Source organism: Vulpes vulpes, chromosome 14 (assembly GCF_048418805.1).
Source record: "Vulpes vulpes isolate BD-2025 chromosome 14, VulVul3, whole genome shotgun sequence".
Taxonomy (NCBI): Eukaryota; Metazoa; Chordata; class Mammalia; order Carnivora; family Canidae; genus Vulpes; species Vulpes vulpes.
This window is the reverse complement of record NC_132793.1, coordinates 21,011,128-21,035,744: the sequence shown is the minus strand read 5'-3', so window position 1 is coordinate 21,035,744 and position 24,617 is coordinate 21,011,128. Positions and strand designations below refer to the sequence as shown.

At 54.0% G+C, this 24,617-nt stretch overlaps 1 protein-coding gene across 1 annotated transcript in view; it reads right to left on the bottom strand.

Moving 5' to 3' along the window:
* Positions 1 to 303: 303 nt before the first annotated feature.
* TGM2 (transglutaminase 2) overlaps positions 304 to 24,617 on the bottom strand; it is a 31,676-nt gene continuing 7,362 nt past the window's right edge. The window contains exons 3-13 of the mRNA XM_026009687.2: positions 23,331 to 23,573; positions 19,960 to 20,078; positions 17,433 to 17,561; positions 16,205 to 16,382; positions 12,497 to 12,632; positions 11,734 to 11,837; positions 10,145 to 10,387; positions 8,312 to 8,584; positions 4,040 to 4,200; positions 2,904 to 3,040; positions 304 to 2,122 (exon numbers count right to left, since the gene is read on the bottom strand). Coding sequence (XP_025865472.1) covers positions 1,972 to 2,122; positions 2,904 to 3,040; positions 4,040 to 4,200; positions 8,312 to 8,584; positions 10,145 to 10,387; positions 11,734 to 11,837; positions 12,497 to 12,632; positions 16,205 to 16,382; positions 17,433 to 17,561; positions 19,960 to 20,078; positions 23,331 to 23,573 — 1,874 coding nt within the window. The 3' untranslated portion in view covers positions 304 to 1,971. The remainder of the gene's footprint in view (positions 2,123 to 2,903; positions 3,041 to 4,039; positions 4,201 to 8,311; positions 8,585 to 10,144; positions 10,388 to 11,733; positions 11,838 to 12,496; positions 12,633 to 16,204; positions 16,383 to 17,432; positions 17,562 to 19,959; positions 20,079 to 23,330; positions 23,574 to 24,617) is intronic.

Here is a 24,617-nt window from a genome sequence, read left to right as displayed (position 1 = left end):
TAAGGAAGAGGAAGAGCACTCCAGGCCCCGGGAAATACCCATGCAAAAGCTAAGAGGCTGACAGGTGCACAGGGTATTTGAGGGATTCAGGAATTTCACTGTGGTGTAAACGTGATTGATTGGAGGAAGAGGCTAGAGATGGAGCTGGACTGGGTAGAAGCTTGAATGCCAGTCAAGTTTCGACCTCGAGGAGGGGCTGAGGCTGGGGAAAGGTTCTCAGGAAGGACGTGGCTGGTCCCAGTGTGAGTGAGTTCATCTGCTTACCCTCCTCAAAAGCAGAAAAAAGGACCAGACCAGACCTCATTTGAATGTGCAAAGCAAACGCTTTTATTTCCGTGCTCACTCTTTGTGGCTCTACAGCACATCTACTGCCTGCTCCGAATCCAAAAGTATTTATCAAACCATAGATAATTACTGCAACATTTGTAAGAACATATCGTGTTGGCTTATTTTGTGATCCTTCCCTGTGCAAAGCAGAAAGTTCTACGTGCATCAGCGTGACTTTCTTCAAGTCCCCCGTTGAGATTCTGAGGGCCCTGGAGGCTGTGACCCCACTCCGGATAGAGCATGCTCCCTCCCTCACCCCTCTTCCAGCCCAGTCACGTGGAAAGAGCGGGGGACCCAGTCAGAGATGACAGCCCATGGGCTCTTGAAGTGTAGTCAGGGCAAGGGCTGTGTTCCTGGGCCCTGGCCCTGCAGAGAGGAGGTGGCTGCGGTGCTAACCTTGTTGGTTAGTGACCAACACAGGCAGCTAACTAAGGCTCTGGTGAAGTCCAGGCATTGCAGTGAGCAGGTGCATGGGTAGGACAGGGGCCTCTGGAGCTCTTCTCTAAAACTATGGTCTGAAGGGAGGTGCCTAGGTGCACATGGGGGACCCAGACAGGGCTGGGGGTGGGAAGGTGGTCATAGGTGGGGTTTCACACTCAGAGGCATCTGCGCCTGTGGCCTTGCTGTCACTTGCGAGGCTGGGTCCTCTAAGGCACTGGAAGAGCAGAGCTGAGAGGGCCTCGCACATGAGCTGAGTCAACCACTCCATTGCCCAGTGAGGGACGTGAGGGCCAGAGAGGGCAAGGCAGTAGCTGGCTGGACCTGGGGCTCAAACCCAGGGCTTTGACCCCTCCAGTCTCCTCCCCCACCTCATCCCATCCTCTCTGATCAGGTCCCAAATGGCCTCTGTAATAGTCTCAGGTCGGGCCTAGTGCCGTGAACAGGGAGCTGGACTCGGAGTCAGAGTTATTTATGTCTGTGAATTACTTTCCTACTACCCAGCCTTGCAGATATCCTGCTGCTGCAGAGGGGCTGCCTCTCCCGCCTCCAAGCCCCAGGGTCTTCATGGGGAAAGCAGCTCCTGTTGTACCATCTCCCCTGGTGACTTCGGTGCATCAGTGGCTGTGTGAGCCCTAGCAAGCACAGGAAGTGCCCGGCACATAGTAGGTGCCTCACAGTGGTGGTTGACCGGGGGGAGGATTGTTGGGCCAGGGCTGCTGAGATGTGAGGGGAACTTGGGTCTGGCCCTTCCTGGGACCCCACCTGCACCTGCTCTGGTTCTCCCAAGGGTTCCTGGGGCCTGTGTATTGCCTGGGATCTGGTCAATGGGCACACTCTCTCTTTTGCTGGCTCCAAGGGGCTCTGGAGTAAATCAAATAATATGGTGGGTGGTCAGTGGCTTTCCAACGGCCTCTGGGTTATAGGGGAAGGCATGGGTCCCTCTTCCCCCATCACAGACCCAGTCAGCCAAGGGCAGTTCTCCCACTGGGGAGGCACAGAATATTCTTCACAGTTAAAGGGAGATGGGGATCCAGGCTCAGGGGCACCAGATAAGCTAGAAGTACATTCCATTCCAAAGAGGCCTCACAGGCTCTGAGGTCGGGGGAGGCCGAGAAGGGGCACATTTGCGCACTAGCTTGGAACAAAAATGGGGGTTAAGTCAGGGGCCCTCCGCTGGCTGAGGTGGGGCTGGGCATGCACCCCTTAGGCGGGACCAATGAGGACATTCCTGAAGCCTTTCACAGCCTTTAGCTTGTCGCTCTCAAAGTTCACCACCAGCTTATGGCGGCCCACGTGGCGTGGCAGCAGGTCCACTCTCACCTTGACCTCCTCCCCTGCCTCCACGGGGTCCAGGCTGTGGAGAGAAAGAGCAAGAGGGTGAGGAGAGGAGCCCAGCCTGGTCCCTACGTTGGGGTCAGGCCAGCATGACGTGGGGCTACTGGGAACTTAGCACAGAGCCTCTGAGCGTGCAGAGCTTCCTGCCAATGAGAAGGAAACAGGCCCCACTCACTGCCCTCTAAGAGCCTGGGCAATCTGCCCTCCCACATGCAGAGGGGCCTGTGTGTGCGTGTGTGCATGTGTGTGTGTGTGCACATGTGCGTGAGTGTGTGGAAGTGGATGCTGTGCCTGGGGGGAGAGTGGGTATACTCGGGGAACTACACGTGTGAAAATGCAGAGCTGTACACACACCATCCGTGTTACCTACTGTGTGTAAGTCACAGTACAATAAACGAGTAAATACATATGCTTGTGCTTCTGAACGTAAGCATGTCTCCACGAGGACACACGCACACATTCGAGGACACTTGTGTTTACATGAGGTCTTGTGTATCCAGAGGCGGGTGCTTAGTGATTAAATGTGTTAACTGTTCAGGTTCATGAAGACACATGTGCAGGGAGCAGCTAGTGGGGTGCAGGGGTGCTCAGAGCCGATGCCAGGGTGGGAACTGTGCCTAAAGGGTCAAGGAATGGTCACATAGGCTTATTATGGCCAGGTGCGGGTGGGGGTGCAGGCAGGGGTGCAGAGACGAGAGGAGGGAGTCAGGAGCCAGGGTTTGGTGCCTGAGGGCAGCCCCTCGCTCCTTTGCACCTGCCCTGTGCTCCCAGGCCCCCAGGCCGGAGCGCCGGACACTTACACGTCCATGACCTTCTGCTCCTCAGTGAGGCCGGCCCCTTCCATGGTGAAGCTGCAGCCTAACAGGGGCGAGGTGAGGGGGTTCCGCAGGGACGCCTCAGCCACCAGCTTGCGGTTCTGCTTGGGCTCTCCCAGGATCTGGGACAATATACAGGACAGATGTCAGGGGCAGCCCTGAGGCAGAGGAGCCCAGAGCCCCTCCGGGGCAGGCCGGGGCCCGGCTAGGCCATTTCTGTATTTGCTGTGATTTGGCCCAGTGTTGGCCCAGCTCTGGCACGATCGCGCCTCACCTCTGTGCCTGTTCCCTCATCTAGAAAATATAGACGTTCGCAGACCTGCAGCGGGGCTCCTCAGGACTCGGGGGGGAGGTAGAAAGTGCCTCCCTCGTTCTAGGGTCTGGAGTGGAAAGGTCACAGGCTTTGGGGCCAGGCTAGTCTGTACCCTTCTCAATGAGTGACCCTGGGAAAGTAAACCACCCACTCTGAGCCTTGGTTTCTTCACAGGAGAGAAATGCCTTACTGCAGGGCTCTCGTGAGGGTTAACTGAGCGGAGATGTGCAAGCTCCCAGCAGAGTGTCTGGCACCCAGGGCTCAATCCCTCCCCCTCTGCTCTTTATCATTTATTTGAAACTGCTGCATTTGGGATTCGGAGGCTGTGGCTCCTCCAAGCAAATTGCTGTGATGCCGACGCTGATGGTGACAAGGTCAGCCACTATGAGCCCTTATGATGCGCTTCCTGCTATGCACACACCTAGGTGCTAGTATTAACTCCACCTTGCAGACGAATAAACTGAGGCCCAGAGGGGCAAAGTAACCTGCCCAGGGCCACCCACGCACAAACCCTGGGAGTCAGACTCCAGAGTCTGCCCTAACTCCTCTGCCTCTCCACAGCCCCCACCAGAGCTCTGGATTCTGAGATCCCTAAATTCCACACCCCTACCCACTACTCTGGGATTCTAGGATTCATTCCTAGAGGTAGGAGTCCCCAAATTCTTTTGGCTTCACGATGTCTTCCTTTGACAGAGTTAGGATTTGAGGAAGCCTGCGGCTTCAAAGATCTAGAGGCGGCAGGGCTGCTGGTGTGTGGGGGGCCTGTCCTGGGACCCTGCCCCTGCCCCCACACCCTGCCATCCCTTACCCGGATCTTGATTTCTGGATTCTCCAGATAGATGTCCCTCTCGGCCAGCAGGTAGTTGTTGGCGGCTTGTTCCACGAGGAGGCCCCGCACCTTGATGAGGTTCGACTCTGTCAGACACTCACAGTACTTCTCATAGAGGATTCGAAGGGGGATGCTCTTCTCTGCAGGAGGGGAGACAGAAGTCTCGTGATAGCTGATTCACGGCCCCCACCTCTCCTGTGGCATCTCCAGAGGCACGGAGACAGAAAAGAAGGTGCTTGAGGTCACATAGCTAGTGAACGAATGGGCAAATCCCAGGGCTTTCCCTTATTTGCCCTGGCTCGGGGGTTTCCAGGGAGGCACTGGGAGGGGAGACAGAACAGAGAAGTGCTGGAACTCCAGCAGGCCGGGGTTCTAATCTTGCCTCTCTGCCCTCTGCTGGCTGGTGATGCTGGCCAAGTCACTTCACCTCTCAGGACCTCAACTTCCTGCATGAAGCTGATGGGATTGTACCCATTTTACAGATGAACAAATACTTCTGCCAGTAAGTGCTCAGATCAGGAGACCTGGCTGAGCTCGGCCACCGACTGGCTGTGTGAGTCTGGGAAGGTGACCTCCCCTCTCTGTTTCCCTTCTATCCCCTGGGACATCGGACACTGGCTGGGAGGAACCAGAGGCCGTTTCAGAGCAAAAGCCACACAGTGATGAGGAGATGGAAAGGGCCAGCCTCTCCCACCACAGAGAAGCAAGGTGTGGTTTCTAGCCCCATTTCTCTGACAACACTGAGGCACGAGGGCATGAGGAGTCAGCTTGCAGGAGGCAGGAAAGAGCACTTCAAAGAGCAGAGGCCTGAGAATCTGCAGGCTCGTCCACTGAGTGCTTGCCCACTTGGTCACAGAGGACCTTGGGCAAACCCCTTCTGGAAGGCTCCTTGGACCTCCCCTGTCAAACGAGGGCACTGGAGGGCTGGTCTTGGGGCTCGGTGGAGCCCAGCCCACCTCTCCCTGCAGTCCAAGGGCCTCCATGGGAGACTGCCTTTTTTCCTGCCACCTGTCTCCTCCCTCCTCCACCGGTTCCGGCCACTCACCCGACTTCTCACACATCTGAGGAGAACCTCATTATTTGCTCATGGTTTTTCTCTCAGTCCACTTGCTTTCTTTTTAACCTTTTTTGCCTATGGATACTTGTCGTCATTTGTGGCAAACCAGTCTCATTTTACTATAAACAGAAAGTAACTGGCAAAAACAGATAGAAGCCAAGTCATGCTCGGTCGACTCCGGCTAGGTACTCCTGTCTGCCGAGGGCTCTGGGCTGAGGGGAGGTCGGCGAGGGGTGGGGTGCTGGGCCTGCCAGGGCCGCTGAAGGACGGTGAGGGCCCAGTGGGCAGCCACCTTCTCGCTGCTGGTCAAGGTCCTGGCCCCCCGGCTTGCCCGGAGCCCCAGCAGTTCATACCCCGGGGTGGACCCACCCCCACCTCTGAGCAGATGACGTGGGGGAAGGAAACCCAAACTTCTGCCAAAAAAACAGAAAAGGGTGAAAATCCCAGAGTTGGGGCTCTGTGGAACCGAGTGGAAACTGGCCAGCTACGTGGGAAAGAAGGAAAACACTGCTCTCCAGGAGCTTAGAGGACATGACCCCAGCTATTGAATTTTCCAGAAGGCTGAAGCCAAGGTAAGGCGGGACCTTTGAGAACTGTCATCCATGGTCTAGGGACCAGGGCCTTGGCCTCAAGCCAGATGGCTGAGAGGAGAGGTTGTGTGTAGTCAGTGTCAGTTATTCCTTAGATGACTTGCCCTGTTCTAGAAGGTGCCCTGGGCGTGGCCACATTGGTGCACTCCCAGTGACCCACCTGGAGGGGTGAGGGGCGGGGGCAGGAAGGGGAGGGGAGAGAAGCTGCAAGGAGGCAAGGGTGGGGATGGCTCCCTCGCCTAGGCCTGGTTTCCTGTCCATTAGCACATTCTGGAAATTCCCCATATCTTATCATCAAAGAATAACAAACAAGGCAGCCAAAGCCTAGGGTCTCCGGGGGTGAAAGCGTCTATCTCAGGGCAAGCTTGGCATTGAAGGCCCCAGCCGGGCATCCTGGACCAGCCTCGCCCTGCAGCCGGGGGGGCAACACATAGGACCTCAGCCCTCCTCTGAGGTCTCCTACAGGCCAGGCCCCTCACGGGTCTCTGAGGCAGGAGGGACCTCTCTGCTGTGGACACGTCCCTGGGATGATGGGAAACATTGACGGGCTTTGGCCGAGCCTCCACAGGACAGTGTTGCAAGGGCCCAGATGGTAAATGCGCGGCAAAGTGTGACTCAAGGGGAAGGAAGTTATTCTGGCATCGCTGGCCCAGGCTGGAGTTCACCCCGTGCCACACATTCCAGGAAAGACAGTCTCTCCCTTTGAAGCGGTTCTGAACATGAGAAGAACCTGATGGTGTAACAGTCACAGGGAAGGGCTGGCAGGTTCTTCAAACATGAACCAGCCTTCGTACAAGTGGGGAACCTAAGCCCTGGAACGGAGAAGACGAATACCCAGGAGCCCACAGCCCATTGACAGAATGGTAGGAGCTAGAACTTGGGTGTCCTGGCCACGGCGTGCACCTGTAGGGTTGAACCTCTGCCCCTGCCCCTCGGGGCCTGGATGCAGAGGTGACAGTTGGGTCCTTTGTGTGCCATTGAGGTTGGCAGGGGATCAGGAGCTACTGAGTTCAGCACCAAGACTGCCATCTTGTCCAGTGTGTATCCAGGACAGACCCCTGGGGCTTCTCTGCCTTCCCATGGTCAGGCCCCCATTTCATACTTTCCAGATACTTCCTGAGCACACAGTCTCCTTCAGCCCTCCTGGCAGCCTGTCAGGAGGATGTGCTGTCATCCCACTGAATGATGGGTGTGAGTCGAGGCTCCGAGAGCATGTTCACCTCACCCAAGTTTATCCATTTAGAAAGTGGAGGAGGCCAGGGACAAAGCCAGGTCTGGCTGGCCTCAGGACATGTGTCCTAGCAGCCCTAAGTATTGGGGCCCAGCACTGGGGCCATTGGCTTTGCCCCCGAGGGCCTCCCCCCGGCTCAGGGACCCTGCTAGACGGTCTGCTCTGGGTGTGAGGCTCCAGGAGTGCCCATGGTGGGCCCGAGATAGAAAAACCAGGAGATGGCACCATCTACAACACAGACTCGAGGCTTAACAGGCCCTCTTAGGAACTCCAAGTCCGTGGCCCTGGCACCAGAAGTGATAGGGGAGGGCGGAGGCAGAGGCGATAAGGGGAGGACACGTGGGTTTGACAGGAGAGAATACAGGACTGGGGGGGGGGGGGGCAGACTCCACACACACGGAGCCCTCCTGGCGCTGGGCCCCTCCAGCAGCTCTGCATGGGAGCATGCTGGCTCCAGGCATCGAGCACCTACTCGGTGCTCGGCCGCTTCCCCGCACCAGACGGTCCCACCCTGCCGGGTCCTCGTGGCTCCCTCGTGCCCGATGGGGACACTGAAGTTCAGGGAGGCATTTGTCCAGGTCACCCAGCGAGTGGGACCCTCCTCTCTGCACCCCAGCCATGAAGAATGTTCACGTTGCCCCTCAGAGGATGGTCAGAAGGCTCCACCGCTCCCTGGTGCTCTCCCACCGCCAAGACCCCTTTGCCTCCTCACGCCTGAAGGCCACAAATGCACAAACCAGGATCAGGCTGCTGGGGGGCAGGACCCAAGGCTCTATGCTGCCTCACTAAGTGACCTCAGTGGCCACAGCTCCTCAGGGCCTCAGGAAGACAATCAGGTGCCATGAACCAGCCAGGCAGGGAAAGACACCAAGGGGACGTGAGTGCAGGTTTCTGACCAGGAAGCCCTCTTCTCTCTGAGGCTGAGAACTGCCAGAGGAACAGGAGAGGCTCTTGCAGGGGCCTTGCAGGGAGCCAGAGGAGAGGAATTAGCTGGGAGCGGGCAGGAGAGAGTCCAGGAAAGCAGTCTGAGGTCCCATGAAGATGACGTGGACCAAAACAGAATAGTTGCTCAGAGTATGGGTTCAAGTCACAGTCCTGTCACTTCCTAGCTGTGTGGCCTTGGGAAAGTTCCTTCACCTCTCTGTGCTCAGTCTTCTCATCTGGAAAATGGGGCAACAAAAGAATCTACCTCCCACTTTTTGTTGTAAGAATTAAATGGGTTGCTCATTATAAAGGACTTAGGCAGGGCCTGGCCCAGAGGAAGTGCCACAGAAACATCTGTGAGGTGAACTGCACATGCCAAGCGCCCAGGACACTACCTAGCACATCGTCGGTTGACAGTCAGTAACTGCTCCAGGAACACAAGGCCTTACCGGAAAAGGGCTCCAGGGAAAGATTGAGCAGGTCCTTGGTGCCACACTCGGGCCCCAGGATCCCGTTGTAGCTGACGGTGCGGGCATGGAGCAGGAGGCGGCAGGTGTGGCTCTCGGACGTGTTGTTGTTGATGTAGGCAAAGACGTCAAAGTCACTGCCCATGCTCATGCTCTCACTCACGCGGATCCGCATGGCCAACCCAGTCTCCTCTTTTTCAGTCAGTTTGTTCAGGTGGTTGGCCTTTCTGAAGGCTTCTCTCTCCTCCGGGGACCCTGTGAGGATGGGGAAGAGAGTTCCGTTACGGCAAAAATAGGGACCAAGGGTAACGAGGCTGGGGCAGGGCAAGCTGGCTTTTCAGAGCCCCAGTGACTCTGGGCACCTCTACAGGAGCCCCTCCTCTAAAGGAAAACGAAAGAATATTTTATTTACTTTCCCCAAGTAAACTCCTATATTCCTCAAGACCCTCACTCAATGATACCCCCTCCTCCAGGAAGACTTCTCTGATCACTCCAGCCCTAGGAGAAAATGAGTCACAATGTCTTCTGGAGTTTCACGGGTGCCTCTTGCCTATCATGCTTTTATTTAGCCAAATTGTTTCCTGTTTACGTACTCACACTTTGGAGCCACTCAAAGACTTAAGACTGTATTTTACTTACCTTTATGTCGTATCCAAAGCCTGGGTGGATAGTAAACACCGATACAAGGCAAACTTTCTCACCTCCCAGCATTTGCTCAGGGATTACTTCTACCTGAAATATTTTTCTTCCTCTTCCCTACCTGTGGAGCTCCCCTCCTTTGTGTCCCATTTATCTCTTGCCTCTCCTCCTTTTCGTTTCTTCCCCCGTGTTGCTGGGTACGCCGCTACTTCTCCCATCAAACCATCAGCTCTAGACCTTTCAGAAGCCAGTGGGGGAGCACCTGTTCCTTCCATTGTCTCCCTTCTGGCTAGAGCATGGCCACCTGTTACCCAGGCACCAGTCGGCCCCGGTGAGTCAGTGGGAGTCAGAGAAAGGGGTGGGGGTGATGGTTCCTTAGGCCCCTCTGTGAGCTCCCCCTGTGATCACAGATGGTTCGAAAACATCTACTGTATTGCACTGTTGGTTGTGCTCAAAAACAATTTAGGAAATAAGCCTTATCCTTTCTTCCCTCTCCTGATTTAACAGAAGATGCAAAAAGCAGCTAGCGGCTTCGTCTCTGTATCTGATTGAAGCTACGTGATTAAGCTGCTCTTGCTCTATTTCTCTTCTCCTGCCCCATCCATCTTCGGCTCACCTCCCCAGCTGTGTGTGAAATACTGCACGGATAAACACAATAGGGTTTCTGGAATCTGTCTTCCAGGACCGGCCCCTCTGGACTTCCAAGCCACTCTAGTCCAAATATGTTGCAATAAAAAAAAGGGGGTGGGGCGGGGTGATGGGGGTGGGATTGCCCATCTTCAGCTGTATTATAGGTGCCGCTACGACAAATACCCTTAATAAACGACACAGACATCATTCCTTTTTCTGTTCCGATGCACGCCTCTGCTACGGGACTGTCATCCCTTCAGTGGTATACAAGTCAAGCCAGCCAAAAAAGCAAGGTTTAAAAAAAAACCAGTGGAATCCTTCTATGGAATACAGAATTCTTTTCTTAAACGAATACTCCTGTACTACTGCCTCCCAGGATGCTTCTTTTCTAAGAAAAAAAACGGAGAGTAGCCCGCAGCTCCTTATTGCACGTGGGCTGCCAAAGCAAACACGCACGCCCGCGCGCGCTCCGGAGCCTGCCGCGTGGTCCGAGCCGCTGCCTCTCTGCGAGGCGGTGGCCAAGGCTCTGGGCAGCGGGGCACCTACCCTCCGGGTACTTGTAGTTGTGGGTGATGTCCTCCCGCTCATCACGGCCCACGCTCTTAGTGCTGATCTTCATCCCCACGGCCTGGGAGTTGTTGGTGGACTTGCACAAGGACCCATCGTCCTGCTGGATCCAGTTCACCACGTCGGCGTTGACCTCGGCGAAGACAAAAGCCGCGTCGTACTTGGTACTCAGATCACCCTCCTTGATGGCACGCACCGGGACCGGGCCACAGCAGTATGTCCCTGGTTGGGGGTAAGAAGAGAGTCTCGAGTCTGGGCTGAGGGGAGGGTGACCTTCCACATTTCAACCACAATGTAGCAATCTCGGGGACCCATTTCTAGGAAGGCAGCAGAAAGTACAACTTAAGAATGGAGACTCCAGGGGCACCTGGGTGGCTCAGTGGTTGAGCCTCTACCTTTGGCTCAGGGTGTGATCCGGGGGTCCTGGGTTCAAGTCCTGCATTTGGGTTCCCCCCCACACAGGGAGCCTGCTTCTCCCTCTGCCTGTGTCTCTGCCTCTCTCTTTGTGTCTCTCATGACTAAATAATAAAATCTTTAAAAAATTGTTTGTAAATAAAAAATAAAATTAAAATCACAGAAAACTACGTGATAGAGAAATGCCAATGACATATGGAGAAGTGACGGGGCCAAGAGGCAAAAGGCCACGTGCAGCCGGAGATCTTAACGCAGGGACCAAGGACCCCCAAAGTGCTGCAAATAAAATTCAGGAGTCCATGTACTTGGATGGAAAAACATTACATCTTTGTCTTCACTGAAATTTGATAACACATCTTTTGATTGTGAAAGCAGACAAACCCTAGTCTTAGGCACACTTATGACTTGTCACCCATAAGCAACACAGACATTTATATATCACTTTGGTTGTCATAGATAACTGGAAATGCCGCCTGTATGCATCTGTACCAGCACATTATGGAACTTACTATCTCTACCGCTAGATCTTGTTATGAAAAGCATATGTTATTATACCATAAATTTATTTTTAAGAAATTTTGATAAACATGTTTCAGTGTAAATAGTTTTCTTCGTTACCCTAGGTAATATATTCTCTGCATTTAAAAATATTATTCTGAGAAAGGATCCATTTGGTTTCACCCAGTTTTGCCTTCGTGTTCTGTCTCCCTCCCTCCCTCCAGGTCTCTCTCTCTCTGTCTTTTTCTCCCCTTCTCTCTGTCTCTGTTGCTTTCTCCCTCTCTGTCTCTGTCTCTCCTGCACACACATACAAATATATAATAGGAAATGACTGGAATGGGTGTGAATGTTAATGTGTGTGAATGTTACTATTTCTTTTGGCGGGGGGAGAGGACGAAGGTGTTATTTGATTTTTTTCTTTGCACTTCTCCATATTTTCTGTTTTCCACAATGTGAATTACTTTTCAAATGATAAAGAAGGGGATCGCACACTGTCGGAGAGGACCCCCACACTTGTGCAGACCCGTCAGTGGTCTCTGGAGCCAGCGGGACTGGGGTTAGAACCCTGGCTCTGCTACCCCCGGCTGAGGCACTGTCGGGGAGTTCTCTCCAAGGCTTGGCTTTTCCGCCTAGGGAAGGGGGCCACGCATACCCACCTTCGCTCTTCTCCTGGGGCGTGGGGTCCAGGGCCTGCCACCCCTCATAGCCAGGCTGCAGGTCCGGCCTGCTCATCCATGACTCCACCCAGCAGTGGTAGTTCCTGTTGGAGAAATGAAGCGAGGACTCACACTCAGACTTTCCCTGTCACCTCCCATGGGCAGTCCAGACTCGCCTGGCCTGGGCTCAGCCCAGCATGTCCCCAACGCTTTTCCTTGTTCTTCCTCCCCTGGGCCCTTGCCAGCTGCTCACTCCTACCCCGGGAGTCACTGTCAGTGCCTCTCCCACAGCCCCCCACCGTTCAGTGGCTTCTTGAGTCCAGCTGATGAGTCTTCCTCCCTTCTGAGCTGTTCCTTCTTTTCTAGCTCACGTGTTCAGGCCTCGTCATGGCCTCCTTGGACCACACCCCAGCCCCTCACCTGCAGTCTCTCCCCTTCTCACCTCCTGCCAGTGTCATCAGTGTCTCTCTCTCAGTTTGAAGCGTTTGGTGACAACCTGTCACCTGTGGCATCAAGCCCAGACCCCCTAACCTGGCATTCCAGACTCCCGAAAAATCATTCACCTGATGCTTTTTCATGCATTGTGTGTTGACTTTCCCTCCTTTGCTCATGCTGTGGCTCCTACCTGGAGAGCCCTCCCTGGGCCCTGTCCCCCTTGTCCAAATACTGTTCAACTTTTAACCCCAGTTCAAAAGTGGCCTCCTCTGAGAAGTCTTCTTAGGTGTCCCTTCCAGGAGACCCTCCCCAGTAGGCCCCAGCTCACCAGATCATCTCGCTTTTCTCCTTCTGGATCTCCCCAGACTTGTTGTAGACATACTCGATGAGCAGGTTGCTGTTCTGGTCATGCGCCGAGTTAAAGTTGGTCACCACTCGGGTGGGGATGCCGAGGCACCGCAGCACTGGGGGTTGGGGAGAGGACAGGATGGAGAGAGGAATTAGAGGATGAGGATCTGGAGACATCTGCCCTGCTCTGGGCATCCACCTGCCCACCTGTATCCAGGGCAGCACTGTACCCATTACACCATCCAGGTAAGGGGATGGTGCCCACCTCACTGGTCACTCCATGTCCACTCTGCCTCCTCACATCACAGCTAAAAAAGAAGACCCCCAAAATGCAAGACTGACATCAATGCTCCTCTGCTAAACCTTCCATGGCTCCCGGTGGCCCTTGGGGTCAAGGCCTGACCTCTGGCTATGGCCCTTGGCCCCACAGTATTTGGCTCCAGACCATCTCCTGGGCACTTTGCTCCAGCCACACCCGCTGCTCCTCCAACACTCTACTCTCCTGCCAGCCACAGGCCATTGGCATATGCTATTCCCTCAGCCTGGAAGGCTGCCCACCAGGTTTAGATTGCTCCATCATTTGCATTCATAGCAAGAGTGGGGATTCATCATTATGCTCAGTGTAGGGGCACGTGAGGGATCCTTTAATTTGTCCTCCAAGGGCAATGAGGGATCTGCCTTCCTTTATATGCCCAGAGCCCAGCACAGGCCTGGCATAGACTAATTTGTCAAATGGATGAAGGGGTGGATGACGTAGAGAGAAGGGGAGGAAGAAGGGGATGAAGGAAGGAGAGAAAGAATGGTAGAGATTCAGGACAAGGAGCCAACAGTGGAACATGCAGAAAAGGGAACAAGGGTCGGGGGCTTCCGTGCAAGCCCTGGCAGCTTTGGCCTGTGGGCTCTGGGACTGGCCCCTCGCCCCCTCTGGGCCTTGTTTCCTCCTCTACCACATAAGGTCGTGGTACACGTGGGGCCGGCAGTCGTGCTGGGGCACCCCCGTGAACGTGGAGGGCCCTGCACTCACGCCAGAGCACAGCTTACAGGGGTCACAGTGACAGAGGAAAACGAGGCAGGACAGCAGCTGGCGCCTACAGACCTCCGGGGAGGGAGGGAAGCCCCGGGCACGATCCGGGCCTGAATAGTGGGGTGCTCCAATAGTGGCATTGGGATACTTTTTCACTCCCCGCTTTTTTAATGTGCTTTTTGAGTGTTTTGTGAAAGTAACACATTCTCAGGGTGTGATAAAGGAAATAAATATCTTGTTTCAAAAGTGAGAAGAAGAGCCCTGCTGAATGTGACCTGTGGGACTTTTGTCTTTTAGTTTTGATTGAGATTAAGTCTTGGGGAAGGCGGGTGGAGAGAGCATGTGTGTGTAGCCTTTGCCCTGGATTCTGGCCAGGAGACACGAGGGCCCCTGAGAGAGGGGAGGAGGGACAGGGTTGGTCCTCCACCTCCTGCTTCGTTGCTTCCCTGTGGCGCACGCAGTAGACGGTCTGCCGCCTGTAGCAGGGGCTGGTGTCCTGACCCCAGGCCTTGCCCCAGGACATGACAGGCCTCAGCATACAGACCAGGTGTGGGAAGGCCTGTCCCTGCTGCCTGAGGACCAAGACATCACCCCTGTCCTAGAGATGGTGCCCCCAGAGGCCTCATCATCATAGGCTGAGGCCAGGATGCTGCCCCAGAACCGGAGACACCTGATTTCAAGCCTGGCTGTGCTGCTCCCCAGCTATATGACCTTGGGCAACCACTTCCCCTCTCTGAGCCTCCATTTCCTCCTCTAAGAGGAGCTAATAATAGCAGTTGGGAGTGGGGGGGATGTGGTGGTGATTCAGAGAGGCTGTGGGGTGTAGGCAGTCTGGTCTACCCCGTGCCCAGGGAGGAAGTGCAAAGAGTGGCGTGGTGCCTGCCACTGCAGATGTCTCTGTAGTCACCGCTGGCTGACTCTTGGACATTCCAAAAAATGCTCCAGGATCCAGCTGAGGAATCCCAGCTTCCCCTGGGAACCTGCAAACGCAAGCCTAACTTGAAGCAGAGACTGCTAAGTGACATCTCCCTGCGTCCTGAGAGCGCCCTGTGAATTAGGTCAGTCATCAATGGCCACTTATAGATGAGGATACAGATTTGGAGACACCAGTTCTCTCGCCCAAGTTCATGCAGGGGCTGGCGACAGAGCTGGGACTAAAACCAGGCAGCCGGACACCAGAGTCCCTGGACCAGTCCAGCATGCAGCACCTTGGAGAAGCCCCGGGGGCCTGCTCCCCTGAGCCAGTTTTCCCTGGCTCTCTCACACACCGGGCTGGGAGAAGGCTGCAAGGGACCCAGACTCAGCCCTGGCCTCGGGGAGAGAGCGGTCTGGAGCAGGACCTCCAGAGGTCACAGCCTTGGGAGGAGGGAGGCGTCTGCAGGTGGGCTTGGGGACCCAGGCCGCAGATGGTGGTGTGTTTCCAGAAAACCCATGGGGTTCTCTGAGAAGGGCATTTCAGACCCCTCAGAGGAAGGGGTCTGGGGAAGTTTGCACAAGAAAAGGGAATGCATGGATCCCAGAAGCGGACAGGCATGGGTGGTCTGGCCATGGCGAAGGGGGAGCAGAGACAGCCCAGCTGGGAGCCCGGGCCGCACCGCCCTGTGCAGACTGCTGGTGCGGAGGACAGCCCTGGGATGCCCTGACACCCTTCTCTGGGCCTGGGCCCTGGTCGTGGAGTCAGAGAAGCTTCAAACCAGGACCAGCCTCTTAGATTTCCTGAGCCTAATAAATAATAATAGCAGTAGTCATAATCGTAATAAGAATAATCTAGCAGCATGAAACAAGTATTTGCTGTTGGGTGCCTGAAATCATTTCCAGCACTTCCTGCATTATCCTCACAACCGCCCCAGGATACACCGTCACTACATCGGGTTCAGTGTAACGGAGCTGAGGCTCGGAGAAGCCCAGTGATTACCCAAGGACTCAGCTGGTAAGAAGCAGAGCTGGGATTGGGATTCAGGCCTCGACCCCAGAGTCTATGTTTTTAACTGGTACGGGATACAGACCCATTCTCATAAGCACCATCACCAACCTGGAACAATCTTCAACATTTTCTGAACTCGAATTTTTTTAAGACTCTGTAAATACTTATTTTACATTTTGGTTCTAAATTGCTTTCTCTTTCCTCATCTGCATTTTAGAAAGTGTTTTCTCTTTCTTGACATCGATATGGCTGTTATTATTGAGTTGCTACTAAGAGCTGCTATTTACTTAGAGCTACACTGGGCTAAATTGTGGGCCGAGCAGCTTTCTATCAACCCGCCCTAGGAGGGAGATCCTATTGTCCCCTTTTTACAGACAAGGAAACCAAGGTTCAGAAGGAAGTCATTTGCTCAAGGTCACAGAGCAGGTGAGTGTTACTGGGGATTTTTAATTCAGGTGAGCCCGGCTCCAAAGCTCATCTTCTCAACCCTGTGCCCAGGCTGCCTCCCCAGTGACGTCCCTCGATCCTAATAACCACCTGCAGGGTAATTGTTGGAAAAAGGACCAGAGAGGGACAGCTGCCAACTCCAGGCCACGTAGTACATTGGTGGCATTGGAGGCAGAAGCAGGACCAGAGCTGAGGGTTCCTGATTCCCTCGAGTGCTCTTCCTGCCCTCCTCACAGGGCTCAGGGAGGCTGTGAGCAGGTTCCAGGTCCTCCCCACGTCCAGCATGAGCTCACCTGTGCAGGCCACAGCAGCGAAGACCCAGCACTGGCCATACTTGACATGCTGGCAGCCAGAGGTCTTCCAGCGCCGCAGGATGTCCACGCTGCCGATCCAGAACATGGGGCTAATGCCGTCCTTATAATTGTTGTCCCAGCGTCCCAGCAGCACACCCTGGTCATCGTTGCAGTTGACCTGCAAGCAGACGGACATCAGAGGGGCCCAGCCTGGGGAGCAGGTGCTGTGAGCTCAGTGCATGGTGAAAGGCAAGGAAAGGAATTTAGGAGAGGGAACAGCCCATGCAAAGATCCTAAGGTGTGACAGACTGGTATGTGGGAGATGGTTGGGGCTGGAGTCCAGGGTGTGGGAGAGAGAAGGGGAAGGGAGGAAGTGAAGAGGGGTCAAGGTCGTGAAGGTGATGCTGGAGATGTGAATTGGTCTGTAGGGTGGCAGGAGACTGACAGAATGTGATCAGAGTTTTACCAAGACTCACTCTGGCCCCTGACCACATCGTGTTGTTCCCCTCAAACTCCCATTGCCTTGAGAATTAAATCCAGCCTCCCGATGGTGGCCGATGGTGGCCGATGAGGCCTGCGGGATCCAACCCGGGCCCACCTCCTGCACCCCACTTCCCCTCGTTCACTCCACTCCAGCCACGCCAGCCTCCTTTCTCCTCCTCAAACCTGCCAAATTCCTTCCTTCCTCAGGGCCTTTGCACAACCTACTCCCCTCCCTGGAATGCTCTTCTCCTATTTACTCTATCAGCATAGGGATCATCACTTAGGGAGGTCCCCGCCTCCTGCCCCGCCCCTGACTAAAGTTAGACAGATAGACACCCTCACACCTCCAGCTTCCTTCAGCACTTGCATCAATCATCATCTCTGTGACTCATGCACGTGGTATCTCAGTTCATGTCTGCCTCCTCCCGCCCACCCACGAGAATACAAGCTCTCTGAAGTTAGAGACCATACACGTCTTATACCCAGCTGTATCCCCAGTGCCTAGGACACGTGGCATCTGATAAATATGTGTTGAATGAGTGAATGAATGGATGAGTTGCTTTTAGGGACCACATGACATTACCCTTATTTCTGTAAATTTTGTCTTTCCAAATACAAGCTGTCTTAGCTGAGACTTCTTCATCCCCTGGGTCCCCCCACTAAGCCCAGTGCGGAGTGCAGCCTCCATCATCCCAGGAAGAGGGGAGCCTATGGGGGCCCATCATGGGCCCAGCCACTCGCTTACCATGGCGCTCACCACCCGGCCCACGTATATAGGATTGCTGCGCCTGGAGCAGTCACGGCAGGCATTCTTCAGGAACTTGGGGTTCCTGTCCAGGATCATCAAGCAGATGTCCAGGATTCCATCTTCAAACTGTGTTGGTGGAAACAAGAGAAGGATGAGGGAAATTAGAAGTCACCTCCTCCAGGAAGCCTGCCCTGAAGCCCTGCGGCTGTAGATCCTCCCTGTTCTGGGTCTGCCACATTTCTGTGATGCCAGCTTTGTCTGGCCAGGATGGGGTGGGATGGGACAGATGACTGAGTCTGTGAGAAAGAGGAAGGGATATACCTGCATTCAGGGCCAGCTGGGGGCTGGGGGTCCTGGGAATCTGGAGTAGAACCCAGTGTCCCTGGGGCTTCCCTCTCCTCAGAGTCACCTCAGGCCCTTCCACTGCCCCTTTCCCACCTCTCTCTGCCAGTTATCTCATTTCTCCTAAGGCCTGACTCATCCTACACAGCTGATGAGAATCCTCTCCTCCCTCACCCCCCACCCTGACACACTGCTCTGATGGGAACTGAGGGAAATTATATATATTGCTCCTCTCTTTCCACTGCACCCAGATTAAAATCTAGACTTTTCCCTTTGACCTGCAAGGCCTTTCACAATCTGTGTCCCACCTCATTTCTGACCTTATTATCATTTCTGACCTCATTATCACCACTCATTGCCCCAGGGCCTTTGCACTTACTCTTTCCTTTTCTTGGAATGCTCTTCCTGCCACTCTCTGTATAGCTCATACCTTCTCATCCTTGCAACTCAAATGTTATCATTATCAAAAGTAGAACCCTCGCTCCTTGTCATATTACTCTGGACCACCCATCTGACAAGTTCAAAGGTGATCCATTCCCTGTTCCCCGCCTCTGTGGTCTTGTCCCAAACCAGGCTTCATCACAAGTCTCCCTCCATGGCTTTAAGTCCTTTTGTGGCTCCCTCTTCCCATCGGCCTGACATTCACAACCCGGCCACTGCTGATCTCTCTCGGGACTCCTTCAGACGTCAAGTGCTCCCTGAGCTGCTGAATTCTTACAAGGTAAACTTTGCCACCTCTGAACTTTTGCTCATGCAATTCCCTTTGCCTAGTATACTGTGCTTCCATCTCCTCCATAGCCCAGCTCAGATCTTGCCTATTTCTGGAATCACCCTGATTCCCATCAGGAGTTTTTCATTTCCTTCCTCTAGGTCTTATCATCCTGGATTGTGATGGCTTCCGGAAGATTTGCAAGGGCCGGAAGATTTGCAAGGGCCGTGTCCACTGGCCAACACAAGCCTGGACACAGAATAGGAACTCAGGAAATAAAAGAAAGAATCTGGCTTTGTTCCATTTCTCAGGAGAATACAGAGCCTCAGAATTAGGAGCCAATGTACATTGTGATATATTTTAGGTATCATGCTCATTTCATGTATAACTCACAGCAGGCTACAGGTGATTGGGCGGATATTTTTGCAATTAGTATACTCAATATTCGGATGTGGAAACTGAGGTCAGAGCCCCACATCATACAGGGAAGACTTCCCTGTGGTCCCAGGGCAGGACTCTGGAGGCCTGACTATGGAAACCTTAACCCAGGGGCTATTGGGAAAAGTCTCCAGAACCCCACCCCAGAAGGCCAATAACCCCCAACACACCAGGAGGTGGAAGGACCAGGAGTGTGACAGCTCTTGCTTTATGAGTTTTTGCAGCAGTGTCTCAAGAATATTCCCAGGAGGCTGAATGGCAGAGGAAATAAGATCCTGAATTTGAACCACCAGCCTGGGCTGACTTGCTGGAAGATGAGGAGCCACAGGGAACAGAGATGAGCCACCTAGCTAAGGTAGCCATGCCCTGGCTGCCCCGTAGATTTGTAAGAAATAATAAATGGCTGTCATTTTAAGCCTATAAGTTTCAGGCTTGTTTGTTATTCAGCAGTAGCTAACTGATACAACCAGTGATTCGCAAAGTATGACCACTGATCAGCAGCATGTGAACCTGTAAGAAATGCAAATTCTCAGCCCACACCCAGACCTACTGAAGTAGAAACTAGGGGTGACACTCAGTGATCTGTGTTTTAGCATACTTTTCTGGTGAGTCTGACGTATATTTGAGTTTGAGAACCATTGATCTAGATAATGCTATAAAACCTCCTCTCAGCACACACTTAGCACTTGGTTAGCATTTCTATTATTTTGATGCATGGCCTTGCATATTCCCCTTCTCCCTCCTGGAGCACCCGCTAACACCACAATTCCCCAAAGCTCTCCTAATTCTTTCCCCACTTAGAATCTGGGGCTGCCATTCCCATGATGGGCAGGGTGACCCTTTCTTGTATGACCTCGGGCTTCGCCTGGACCCTCTGTGTTCCTCCAGCCATTTTGGGGCCCTTGAATCCCTGGAAGCATTGGGTGGGCAGCTCTGAGACCAGTTCACACCTCTGCAGCTTTGACCACCTCAGAGCCAGGGCCCAGCACACAGTATGGGCCTGCAGTGGTTGGGAAGGACAGGATGTGGTCTTACCTGCCCAAAGTTCCAAGGGATGCTTTTGATGAACTTGACTGAACCCTGGTAGATGAAGCCCTGCTGGCTGAGCACATACTCCCGCCGTTCCTCATCTGAGTCCAGGTACACAGCATCCGCTGGGGGTGGGAGGGAAGGGGCCTCAGCTCTGGGTCTGGTAAGGCACAGGGTCCCCACAGACTTGGCAGCCAAGGTGCCAAAACCCAAGGCCAGGCTGGAGTCTCAGAGGCCCTTCTATCTTTGAATCAGAAAAGCTAATCATTAATTAATAATCCTATATCCATGAGATAAGGTGTTTTCAGCTAGAATTACCAGTAGCTGCCATTCCTCCAACACTTGTCTATGGTAGGTGTCTGATGTATATTAACATCTAACCTCTGCAAGAGCTTTATGAGAAAGGGACCTTGAAAGCTCCATTTTACAGGCAGGAAAATCGATGCCAATGCAAGAGATAGAGGAGCACTCAGCCAGGAGTCAGGAATCTCCTAGCTGATGCTCACTTATTGTGGGACCCTGGAGAGATCACCTCTCCACCCCCCTCACTGGAGTTCCTGAGGGTAAAATGGGATGCAGATTTGAAAGGTGCTTTGCAAGTTAAGCCCGGAGCCAGTGTGAGAAGGACCTTGATTCAAGGCAGAGAGAAAGCCTACTAGGGTCACTGTGGCTCAGGGGAAGTGGGATCTTGTCCAGCTTGGGGTGGGAAGGAGGGATGGTCAGGGAGGGCTCCCTGGAGTAGGTGGCTGGTGAATGCTGTCTTAATAAACGACTAAAATTTAGATCCTTGGAGTCTGGTGGGATGACATTCTAAGCAGAGGACCAGAGAGCACAAAGGGACAGCTGCTAGTATGGCACTTAGTTCCCCATGGCTGATGACCACAGAAAAGAAGGCTGGGGCAGTCGGGGCCAGATGGTGGGAAGTCAAAGGTCAAGCTGGCCTTTACCATCTCCATTTCACAGGTGAAGAAACTGAGGCTGGGAAGAGGACATCTAGAGCTACATTATGACTTTGGTGGGCCCTGTGCATTTTTTGTTCCAAATAAATAAATAAATATAAATAAAATATTTAATAATATTTAATAATATTTAATATGCTTATATATAAGTAAATATATATATACTATATTGGTATAATGGCAAATATATTAATATTACAAATTAAAACATTCTCTGACCTAAACTTTCATATTTTCTTCTGATTTTAAAAGAAATCAAAACATTTTTACAGGTCCCTAAAAATACTGTGCCACTGGCCTGGAATGCAGCTGCTCCAGCCCCTTGGGGCCCTGGACTCTGTCGACCCTGCGCTCTCTCAGGCCCCATCATCGGCAGCCCCCACAGGCAAATGTGAAAGTGGCCAAGCAACTTTTGTCTTATACATCCTGTGCTGGGGCTCTGAGGACCGCAAGAAAAATTAGCCTTCTGGAAAATGAACTCTGTAGTAATAAGTCAGCTGACAGGGTGGAAGAAAGAACGAAAGAGAAAGGGAAACTCATGGTGTTTCGTCATGGGGCTGAGAGCGTTGTCGCCACCCGGACCCAGGTGTTAGGGACTGTGCCCTCCTCCCAGCTCTGCTGGTCAAAGTGGGGGCCTTGGGGACCAGAGGTCCCACACATAATTGGCACTCACTCCCGTCCTCCTTCCGGTCCTTACTGAGCTCAGAGATAGAAGGATCTCGTTTCAGGGGCAGGTCCCAAAGGGACAGCAGAGTTCCCACCCAACACCCCCACCTCCACCAAGGGAGGCCAGCTTCCTGGCTCCACAGGGCCAGCTCCACACCCCCTCCACGCTCCCACCCTGAGATGTCGGGTCACTTTAGTCACTGTGCTGCTTGGCTGACAGCCACGCCAACCCGCAGGGTGAGGATGGGGCAGGGCTGGAGGAAAGGCCAGAGGAAGGGGCTATCCCCAGAACTTCGCTCCCTGTTCCCTGAACTCCGAAACCCTGCAGTGTGGGTGAATGGGGGGCCACTGGCATCTTCCTGCTGCCGGGAGGGCTGCCATGGGCCTGGCTGCCAACTCCCTGTAAGCTCTGCAGATTGACAAAATCAAAACAAGTCTACAGCGAGGTCCGGCAAGGCCGCCTCTGTCCTGAGCAACCATTCCATGTGGCCCCAGGGCATGTGAACAGGGTGCTCCATGTCATACCCTTCCTGGGAGGATCCACTGGGGCCCACCTCATGTCCTTGGGTAGAGTCCTGATCAATGAACTGTCTACACTGGCAAGATACGGGGCACTCGGGGCACTCGGGGCTCTTATAAAGAAGTCGGGGTGCTTGGGTGGCTTAGTCAGTTAAGCAGTTAAGCGTCTGCCTTTGGTTCAGGTCATGATCCCAGGGTCCCGGGATCATTGGCTGTTGGGCTTCCTGCTCAGCAGGGATCCTGCTTCTCCTGCTCCCTCTGCTCCTCCCCCACCCTGCTCATGGGCACACACTCTCTCTCGAATAAATAAAAATCTTTAAAAAAGAAAGAATGAATGAATGAACAAACAGATGTGTATGTACAGCAGTGTGGAAAGATCCCCAGGATGTATGGTAGAGGGAAAAGTGAAATAAGTTGTGGGTTGATGGATACCGTGCGATCCTTTTATGGTTAAGAGGGACAGAGAAACCCATTACTGCGGCAATGTCTCCAGGCACATCAAATCTAAGGAGATGAGTCCCCTAAGACAGCTAATAATGCTGTTCCCCAAGGAGGAGAGTCAAAGTGGGGGCTGTTTCCCTGCAGTACTTACAGCTTATATAAAAAGGACATCCTCATGTCTTACTGTTATAATTAAAAATAAAAGCCAAAATATGTAGAAGAGAAAATAAAAAAAATATTTCCCCTCAACTATGTTATAAAATGCCCCAAAATGGAGAAGAAAAAAACAAAGCAGCAGCCCAGCAAGAAGCTGGCTGTCTGATACTTGGAGAGGCCAGAATTTGTGGCTGGGCCTGGGCTTCGAGGAGGGACACCCCATTCTTAGGCTGGGGCCCACCCACAAGGCCTCTCTGCCTCTCTGTGCAGGAGCAGGAAGGAAACTGTGAACCCAAGACACCTCCATGCCCAGGTCAGAACGCTAGGGGAACACGTGGGCCTCAGACATGGGGCGAGATGCCTTGGGAGCTGTGGGGCCTTGGGCACGTCATTTTGCTTCCAAGTGCCTGTCTCTTCCTGTGTCAGGGGAGTAAGAAGAGTACTCATATTATAGGGCTTTTGTGGGATGGGAGCGTGGTCCTACATGGAGGGGAGCTTCACTCAATCCGCCTTGTTGTCTCTTGTGCCTCATTCCCCGCCACCCTCAGTGCCCCATGGCTGGTGTAGCCCTGTCCCCGCCCCTGCACACCCCCCCCCCCCCCCCCCCCCCCCCCCCCCGTGGATCATTAGGCTCACCTGGGCACCAGCTGTTGAAGAGCAGAGTGAAGTGGCCCAGCACGAAGCTGGAGCCCTGGTAGCCGGTGGAGGCCTCCAGGCTGAGGCGGTACAGGCCGACCGGGGCGTTAGGCGGGGTGCTGAGCTGCAGCGAGAGGACGCTGTCCTGCTGGTCCATCACCACGGCCGTCCAGGCACCCTCCTCCACAGCACTGGACAGGGAGAAGCGGGCCTTGGTCCCGGCTTCCTCGCTGGGGTCTGGGCCTGACAGACAAAAGGCAGTGGCTGTGAGCCCGCCGTGGCCGGCGGGGAGGGAGCCAGGCTGGCAGGGGCCAGGCCCATGCCGGGGGTCCCAGGGGTCCGGCTCTGACGCTTAGTCCTGCTGCGGACCATTGAGGGATCTTTTGGCAAGAGGTTTCATCTCCCGGAGACTTGGTTTCCTCATCTAGAAAGTGGAGATCGGACCCCAACCTTGCGGGGTCCTGTGAGAAGGTGTGAAAAGCCCCAGGCACACAGCGGGTTCCCAAGCAGACAGATTTCTCCTGGGAGAGGGGACAGCTTAGCCTGGAGCAGGGTCTCACACAAGCCCGTCCCCTTCTCTGGGCTCAGTGTGCCTACCTGTGGCACGAACAGGAATCCTTGGGGAGCATCCCCACCTGGGTCCTTTATGGGCTAGGGTGCAGCTTCTCCTTTCAAAAGCTCAGACTCTGAGCAGGATAGGACCTTGGTCCTCCTCTGATGTCTCCATGGGAGCCTGAGAGGCCCCTATCTGTCAGGTGCTGGTTTGTCTCCCCAGTGTCCCCTCTGGCTTTTGACCTCCGTGTCTCCATGGGAAGCTCCAAGGAGGAGTCATGACCCCCCCACCCCCACCCCACAGCCTTTTACACTTCATGAAGTGCCTTGGCACTTCCTGCTGCCCCTGAGACCCCCTGTACAGGTAAGAAAACTGAGTCTCAGAAAGAGGAGGGTCTCCCAAGGATATCCCAGGGCAAAGTTAGCATCTGAGCCCGGGTCTCTAGACTCTGGGCTGTCCTCCACAGTGCTTCTCACGCCCATGCTCCTTCGAAGGGCTCTTGAAGGCCCAGTGAGACAGGGAGCTTGCCTTCAGCTCCTCTGCTTTTTCTGGTGGGGGGAAGGCCCTGCCTGTGCAGGCGGGTCTGAGTCATGGGAGGGCAAGGAGGGGCTGGTCATCCACTTTGGACTTGGGTGGCTGAGAGGAGAAACAGAACCTTCTCTGCCTGGTTGGGCAACTGCCCAGGAAAGTTTATTTTTATTCTTCAGTCTCCCTCCCTGTAGCTCTGCCCACCT